We start from the raw sequence: 9,100 nt of genomic DNA on the forward strand, positions 1-9,100 counted from the left end.
TTTAATGTTGTGATGAATCATAATTATTGCAGAGTGCAAACTGTACAAAAATTTATCAAATAAAATAGATTTAACAAAACCACGCGTGTGTGTCACATAAGGAGGAGCTGTGGCATATAAACAATGTTTATTTTACCAGGTCAGGCCCATTGAGTTATACAGTAAAACCTTGGATTGCGAGTAACTTGGTCTGCGAGTGTTTTGCCAGACGAGCAATTTGTTTAATTTAATATGAATTTGATAAACGAGCGAGGTCTTGCAATACGAGTAGTACGTGTTTACACTTTGTCTGCCGAGCCTCACGTGATCACAACTGATATACGAGTGCTTTGATATACGAATTGCTTTGGATTACAAACACGTTTCCGGAACGAAGTATGCTCGCAATCCAAGGTTTTATTGTATAACTTTTTCAGAAGTGCCTTGGCCACAAATGACAGCCCAATGAAGTGGTTTGTGGAAATTTATAGCAACCAAATACTCTACACATTTCTCAATGTGAAGGGAAAGACCGGAGGGCCCGGAGAAAAATAAATGCGACCACGGGGAGAACATACAAACTGCAAATATACAGGTGTCAGGGTCGGGATTGAACACATGACCTCCTGTATACCAGGCAAGGTAGTTAACATTTCGCCACCGCGGTGCCCATATTGATTTGTTCATATACTGTACAAAACATTTCAGACAACCCATGATCAGATTTTGGGCTATGATAAAATACACCATTTTCAATTGGCATTTGGAATTTGGCCATGTCCTGTCGTAGATCGATTCAGCCCTTCACAATTGCTACCAGCTGTGTGTCTGAACGTCAGCAATAAAGAAACACAGGCATCTGAGAATGCAGCAAACCATACCGGCTTTGTTGGGTGCACTTGTGCGAGCGCCTATGCATTGCACGTTTGGACTTCAGTTAACCCTCACGAGTAAGCTGGACTTTGGGGTAAGCCGGAGGCTCTGCCCCCAATTAGTCAGATTTGACTGCAAACAAGGGCACTCCAACTTCTACTACAGGAGGGAGCAGAGTTGATTGCACACACGGTGCTCTTTAAATCCCACTCGCACATCAGAGTGTGGGAAGGTGCGCTCTAAACCTCTGCACATCACAGGGAGTGCGGGACGGTGCGCTGGCGCAGCTCCTTTACGTAGAGGCGCGCCTGCTCTATGGGTGAGCGCAGGTGAGCGAGCGGCGAGCGTGCATGCTCCACGGGGTAACGCGCGCGCTGCAGCTCCGCGGCGGAGGGCGGCGGCCCCTCCACAAGCTTCACAAAGTAGTGGCAGCGCACCTTGTCCATGATGCCGAACATGCCCCGGCCGTGGTAGCGAAGCCGCTTCAGGTACATGCCTTTGCCTACGAATGACTCAGCTGGGCATAGGTGTGGAACATGCAGAGAGACGGAACGAATGGTTAGGAGGTACCATAAGGTATCGGGAGGTTCAATAAATTGCAGGGAAGGGAAAGGTGTGGGGGGCAATGGGAACACGTATGTATGGGGGAAAATTAGAAAAATGCATGGGATGATACAGAAGCAATCAGGGTGATATGGGACCATGTATGTAGATGCATAGAAAAGAGAGATTTACAGGAAGATGAGAGGTCAAGAGGGAAACAGATTAAGCTGTGGAGAGGTACAAAATGTGGTAAGACATGACGGCATAATGGGGCACACAAAAGTATGAAGCAACAAGGTATGGGAAGAGCATCGGAGAAGATACCAGGATGTGTCACGAGGTACAAGTATCAAAATAAATAACATACAAAGAGGCATGAGTAAATCAGGTTCATAAATCATTGAGCTCTCACGTGAATTTGAATAAAGGATATTGACAGCACAGATACTAAGACTTGAGTCTGAGAAACTTAATCTGGGGCTCCCTTACCCACATAGAGGTTGGATCTGAACTCCACGTTGTGATGGTTCACTGCCATCTCCTGGGCTTCCAGCAGAACCTAGCAGAACACATACACCACCTCGTTTGCCTCACCACCACTATCATAATAAATATATCACACGTAACAATCATCATTGCTATCACGAACACAACCATCACTGTAGATATTACCACCACCATGTCACCATCATAAAAACAAATCAACGAGATTTTGCAAAACAACATCCCTCACCATGAGGAGCCTCTCTCCCCGTGTTCATGGATGCTCATTCTGCTGCCATCAGGATTCGAGATCAGGGACGGAGGTGTATGCAATTATGCAATAGATCAGTAATCAGCCACTTAGTATGTGACTCACCTGCAAGGAATTGCGATACGTTGTGTATTACTTAATAATACGCTTCCAGGCTGCGCCGAGTCTGTCGCCATCGCTGTGATAGCTACAGACTCAGCGAGCCTGGAAGCGTATTATTAAGCAATACATAACACATCTCGAATCCTGATGGGGTTCAACAATGATGACGTCATCCTGCACTATTTAAGACCGGAAGCAGGTGTATGGCTTCACTATTCTGGCAAATCACCCGAAGATGCTGGATGTAATTTCCAGCGAAACGTCGTCGCACTCAAATTGTAAATGTTGTGTATCCACTCTTCAACACACCGGTGGGCTAAAGTAGTGAACTATTTGTCTTTTGTCAACGTGACACATTTGTTACTGATTGGCCGTGTCGGGTGGTGGAGGGTTGCACCACATTTATAAATAACATGATCTAACCCAAAAATCTTTATTATGAATAATACTGGTCGCGAAAGCCTACGTGTTAAACAAACCGAATGCAATGAACATTTCTATATGAAATGATGAATTAATGCATGTTATTTATATTGACACGTTGTAAAAACGCACCTCCTTCATGACCTTAGCTCCTTTCTTGTCACTGAATTCCAGCTGAGCTAAGGCTTCATCCACAGACAGACCTTTAATCTGACAGTCACAAAAACAGATTCAGGGTTAGAGACATGGGCTACATACACACATGGTCACATACACATATGTAGTGCCGTAGATGGACCACGCTTACCGGCAGTGGTAGACGAGATCCATCTGCAAGGGTACCCCGTACCGCCAAGGGGGGGGCTGCGGGGCATCTACGATCCCACGCAACGCCACCCCTCGATGGGGACCCCAGACAGCTAATCCCCTTGGCGCCACCAACGGGGAGGGTTGCGGGGGATCTATGATCCCACGCAACGCCTCCCCTCGATGGGCAAAGGGGCATAAAAGGGGACCTCCCCAGCCCATCGGGGCCAGTCGCAGCTCAAGACCCAAGACCCAAGACCAGCCAGCTTAGGACCTTGGACCCCCTCGTCCCGCTTGTCCTTGTAAGGGCCGGGATGCTGTGCTGGCCAGTGGTGGGACTCTGGGACTCCCAGCTCTACGTCCTTGTAAGGGCGAGGTCCGAGGAAGCCAGAGTCCAGACCCGCACCTTGGCTGGGTCGGGTCAGGTAGCCTCCCCAAGGGTAATTGTAGCCGGAGGACCCGAGAGCGTAGCCAGAGTAGGCTGTGTCCCTAGGCTGTGTCCCTAGGCTGTAACAGAGTATCAGGACTGTTGGAGTGTGGTATTGTAAATAAAGAAGTTACCTCTACAAGTGTCTCCGGAACCCATTACACATATATGCAAATTCACTGCCATCTAGCAGGAGGGGCTGAGCACATGGAAGAGCTGCGTGGCTCTTTAAGCACTCGGAGAATGCACGAGATGTGCTGGTGGCTCTTGGTAAGGTCCTGCACAGCTTGGGTCTGATTTGCATTGGCCGTGAAAACAGAGTGCATTAGTATTACTGTGTAGGTGTGGGTGTATCCATGCGAGTGCTACGTACCAGTGTTGCCAGGTACCACATCTTGTCTTTGCTGTATTTGATCTGCCTGTGGCAATGAAAAATCTCCTGGACACACACAAGGAATAATTTGAGTCTATCTGCACAGGTTGATGTGTATGTGATTGTGATATACACTTGTTAATGTGTATGTATATTGTTGTAGTGTGTGCATTTGAGTGTAGGGGTGTATGTTAAACAGAGGATATGTATAATGGTGTTTGTATTTTTTGGTGTACAGGTGGTCTCTGGTTTACGACGATCCGATTTAGAACTATCCACATTTACGACATTAATATAACGCCACCATGGATCGATTTACGACGCAGAAACTTGATTTATGATGCTTCTTCCCACATGACTACAAAACACATTTGAAGAGTCAGTCTGGTTTCCAATGTGATTTAGCACGGAGATTTTTTTTATTCTCAAGTGTTTTTGTAGATGTTTACATATTAAAACCTGTAAAATATGGCTGATAAAAGGAAAAACACATCGGCAAGTGATGTTTATACTGTTTATGGGAAAATAGGGTCTGATTTACAATGATCCCATAGACGATGGGGTTTCCAGGAATGCATTGTGTTGTAAAAGCGGGGCCGGCTGTATTAGTGTGTATAATAGTTTACATAATTGAGTAATAGTATATTAGGCTAGTGCATGCACTAATTTGTGTATCCATGTTTTGCATTGCTAAAGAGTATACTGTAAGAATTATGTACATTATGTTCTGGTGTATAAGTAAATGTGTATAATTCCATGTTATAATATTAGTGTACTGTGTTTTATTGTGTATATGCCTTATATGTATGTAAAGGTGTATTGTGTTTTATTATAGGTGAGGGAATCCGGAGGTATAAAATCAGTATGTAAAGTGCCTAAAATTACGTTGGTGTATTACATGTAAAATGTCGTGTATATGTGTACTATACACATACACTAATATATATGTAAGTACTCGTGCGTTAGTATCGGTTTATTATTTTATGTACAAGTATGGTATTGAATATATAACTGCATGTGGGATTTATGGTATGTTGATTGTTTCCTACAAGCAAGTAAATATATATGTAATTGCTGTGTATATGAACTCGTGTATGCGTGGTATGAGTATGTTCGTGTACTGTTTGTGGGTATTAGTGTACGTTGCTGTGTGTGCATTACTGCCGGCCTCCTCTCCTCCCCGGGCTGCTGGGGTGGGTAGACCACGCGATTCAGCGGTTCCCAGTTCCTTCGCCTTGACAGCACAGCACCCACGTGTAGGCATCTCCATGGTGATGTCAGCACACTGATACACACACAGATCCCCCTCTAGACATTACCAGCCTGCTGGGGAAAGTGCTGTTAGCAAGCACCTATTAAAGCTGGTTTGGTGCATGAAACGGTGGTATTGCCAGCATCACACCTGCCCACATGTCTCCCCATTGCTGACTTCTACAATCCACACCAGAAACGTCATTATGCCTGAATTGACTTATAGGAAGCCCAACACGACTTCATATATTCGACACTATTGCTGGCCGTGGTCGGGAATCAACTTACGTCGCTGGGGTCGTAGCGCAAGGCACTAATCACGTCACCACCACCCAACCCTGTACCAATATGAAAGACTACACTTGACCTCGTGACCTAATCATGTCACGAATGGGCTTGTATCCCGCGGATTTCAATCCGACTGGGTGGTGCAGTGACTCAAGATTACAAGACAATATCCACCGCCTGCTCACAGCATCGACCCAACTAATTTAATTCTGAAATGAGAAATATCGCGGACCAGTGCAATTTCGGGTCTAAACACAGCAGGGGGCGCACTTTCCCACGCAATTTCTGCAGGAAAAGCGAAAACAGTCGAGTCCTGTATTGTATCTACAATCTCAAGTGTTTGAAGCAAGCGACATTACGTGAAAACCAGGCTGAGACCATCTATATATGGTTGCACTTTATAAAAAAAAAACATTTCGAAATAAAGTGCACGTTTGCAATTTGCGCGGTTTCAATTTGCGCGGTTTCAATTTACCGCGCCTCAGTCGGTGTTAGCCGCTGAGGGAGTTACGAGTTTATTTTTTTCATTCCTGTTGCTCCATGCCCCCTGTCAAGTTCCCATTCTGCTGTAATGTGCACCGATGCCTACTTTATTGAGGGCAATATTGTCAAGTAAAATAAAGATAGATTGATAAGGGGTGGCTGAACCCCAGATTCCACACTCTCGTATATCAGTCGTACTGGTTCAGTACCCGATGCCTAAATAATACGGTAACGTGTCCCCAAAAGATGCGACTCATTGCAAACTTAAAATACTGTAGTACCTTAAGTCAAATTGTCAAAAATGTAAATTTCTTCCTCAGTGACGTAAAAATCTGACATGTTTATTAAGCACTACATAAGTTCCATGAAACAGCATCTTTACAAAGCACACTGACGATTGCAAGTTCAAATCCAGTTGGGAGAGGTCTGGCATTACACTTGCCATTTAGAACACGTTTGGATATACAGTATCATCTCCTCCGTCAAATCTTCCAGGATCACTTGAGCGATGTCACTGCGTTACATTAAACGTACGATCTCAACGTTGCAATTATGTATGTTAGGTGCTAAACTGAGTAATATGCATGTTATACAGGCCTTCCCACACCGTGCGGGTGCCATGGGGATTGCATGACCCATACCACTTGGCGTGTCGGTCCCACGCTACACATGACCGCCACGACCCAGGCTCAACCCTGTCTACTTTCCGAGCTTACGACCACACCGGGCTCACAGCGGCCGATTCGGACCATCACATCACAATGCAAATCCACGTCCCGCGCGGCCTGCGGTGACCCCCTCACTCACCCGCTCGCCGTCGCCAGCCTCGCCAAGGCGTCCAGACCTGCAAGAGAGAAGCCACACACACACACGGGGGTGGGGGGGTAATGAGCACTGTGAGAGGGAGGGAATTCCCGCGAGTCGTGGATGGATTCGGCCGCTCACTGTGAATTTGTGCTCGCGACCTGCGCCTACCTCGCCGTATGGGGAGCGCCATGTTGGATTGCGGGTGGCCCGGCGTGCAGTGCGCGCGGCCCCCCTTGTCAGAACAGAGGTTTTGTTTACCTCCACACGACAACATTTACCATGAACAAAAATAATAGGTTTTTTGTTACCTCCACACGACAGCATTTACCATGAACAAAAATAATAGTTTTTTTTACCTCCACACGATATTTACCATGAACAAAAATAAGAAATGTTTTTTTTACCTCTACAGGATATTTACCATGAACAAAAATAAGAAATGTTTTTTTTACCTCCACACGACATTTACCATAAACAAAAATACTTTTTTTTTTATCTCCACACGACAACATTAACCACCGAATGAGCTCTTATTACTCTGATAGTGCATTGTCTTTGTGCTGTGTAACGCCTTTTGGCGTCCTCTGGTCTAACACCGTTTGAGACTAGGCTCAAAAGAAAGCTGTCTCTGGTGTGGACCAATCAGTTTCAAAGACAATGCATATATTATCAAAGTATTGTTTGGTTCTTTCGGTAAAGTCACGTAGAAAGAAAATTAATTTAATATAATACGACGTGTCGATTGCAACACAAGCAATCGTCATCAGGTAGAACTAAATTTGAGAGAGAGACAAAACTTGATTAGGAGCTTTCGTGACTGCAGGAATTACTCTTTGGTTCTTTCGGTAAAGTCACTTAGAAACAGACAGTTTGATTGATTAAGTGTGTTTTATCTCTCTGTGTGTCTCTGTGTTGTCTCTATTTCTGCGTGTGTCTCTCTTTGTGTTTCCGTGTCTGTGTCGTGTCTCTCTCTCAAATTTCACATTTAACTTATAATTTAGCAATCTTTGGAAGAACGTAATCAACCAGGCTATGCGTTATTTGTGTGTTGACCGACTCTCTGTGTTGCATTGCATTTCCAAATTTTACTAAATTTGTTTGATGAAGTGTGTTTTCTCTCTCTTTTTCTGTGTCCTTGTGTTGTCGCTCTAGTATTTCCTGCAATCACGAAAGCTCCAAAATCTCTCATTGACATGCTAATTTCTCTACCCCCCCTCTCTCTCTGCCCCCCTCTCTCTCTGTATTTAAGGCGCGTTTGTTTCATTGTTTGCTGGTGACTTTGCGTATTTCGTATCGGAATACCCCTCCAGTGCTGCTGTTGCAGCTGGCGGCAATAAACGTTGTTTAAAAGTCAAAGTCTCTCCATCTCTCGCACGCGATGTGCGCGTCTTCCTCGAACGCTGGGGGGGTGGCCGGACAAGCCCCTCTCTGTGCCAGCGTGGACGGCACCCACGTGGTCACCTGCTGAAGCGCTCGTCGCCGTTACGCACGCGATGACCACCATCACCACCACGTGGCTTTTATTTTGTGTCGTGCGCGGCGCATTTAGAGCCACAGCGCGTGGATGTATCGTGTTTGTTTATTTGTTTGTTGGTGACTTTGTGTGTTTCGTATTGGAATCACCTCCAGTGCTGTTGCTGCTGGCGGCAATAAAAGTTGTTTAAAAGTAAAAAAAAGTGTATTTAAGGCATCGACACAGAGGCGTTGTTTCTCTGTGTGCCTATGCGTCTCTGTGTCTCTGTGTTATCTCTCTACTTATGTGTCTGTCTATGTGTCTGCGTGTCTGTGTTTTGTCTTTTTCTCAAATTTAGCAATCTTTGGAAGGGTGTTGACTGTTATATTAGCCGACTCTCTGTGTTGTATTTCATTATATTTCGAAGTTTACTAGGTTTGTTTTCTCTTTCATTCATACCTGACGATGATTGATTGTGTTGCAATAGAAACATCGTATGCTATTATTTAATTTATTTTTCTTTCTATGTGACTTTACCGAAAGAACCAAAGAGAGACAAAACACAGACACGGAGACACACAGACAGGCACACAAACAGAGAGAGACAACACAGAGACACAGAGAGACACACAGCATAGATGCACAGAGACCCAATGCCTCTGTCGTGGCCTTAGAGAGGGGGTGGTGCAGAGAGAGAGAGGTGGGTCTGCTGGAGCAGAGAAATTTGCATGTCAATGAGAGAGCTGTGTGGAGTGTTTTTTGTTTGCATTTTTACCACAAGTATTGTGGTTAATGCAGACATGATACCTTGTAAAAGGTTTCAGTTTGGTGTTTTAACATCTTAACACCTGTTTTGTTGGCAGAAAAAAGGGGAAAACCTTTTCTCATATCTTTGGTGCTGGCAAAGGAGGTCCCATGATGTAGATGCTCAACCAGAGCTCTCATTACTCTGATAGTGCATTGTCTTTGTGCTGTGTACGCCTTTTGGCGTCCTCTGGTCTAACACCTTTTGAGACGAGGCTCAAAAGAAAGCTGTCT

At 45.0% G+C, this 9,100-nt stretch overlaps 1 protein-coding gene across 1 annotated transcript; it reads right to left on the reverse strand.

The window, feature by feature from the left end:
- Positions 1 to 11: 11 nt before the first annotated feature.
- On the reverse strand, positions 12 to 6,870 carry MRPL22 (mitochondrial ribosomal protein L22). The gene is made up of 7 exons (XM_078856828.1): positions 6,778 to 6,870; positions 6,610 to 6,646; positions 4,942 to 5,065; positions 3,781 to 3,846; positions 2,807 to 2,884; positions 1,885 to 1,954; positions 12 to 1,369 (listed from the first exon to the last, which is right to left on the reverse strand). The coding sequence occupies exons 1-7, from the start codon at positions 6,797 to 6,799 to the stop codon at positions 1,107 to 1,109; spliced, it is 660 nt and encodes a 219-aa protein (XP_078712954.1). The 5' UTR covers positions 6,800 to 6,870; the 3' UTR covers positions 12 to 1,106.
- Positions 6,871 to 9,100: the final 2,230 nt, after the last annotated feature.

Source organism: Lampetra fluviatilis, chromosome 5, assembly GCF_964198595.1.
Source record: "Lampetra fluviatilis chromosome 5, kcLamFluv1.1, whole genome shotgun sequence".
Lineage (NCBI taxonomy): Eukaryota > Metazoa > Chordata > Hyperoartia > Petromyzontiformes > Petromyzontidae > Lampetra > Lampetra fluviatilis.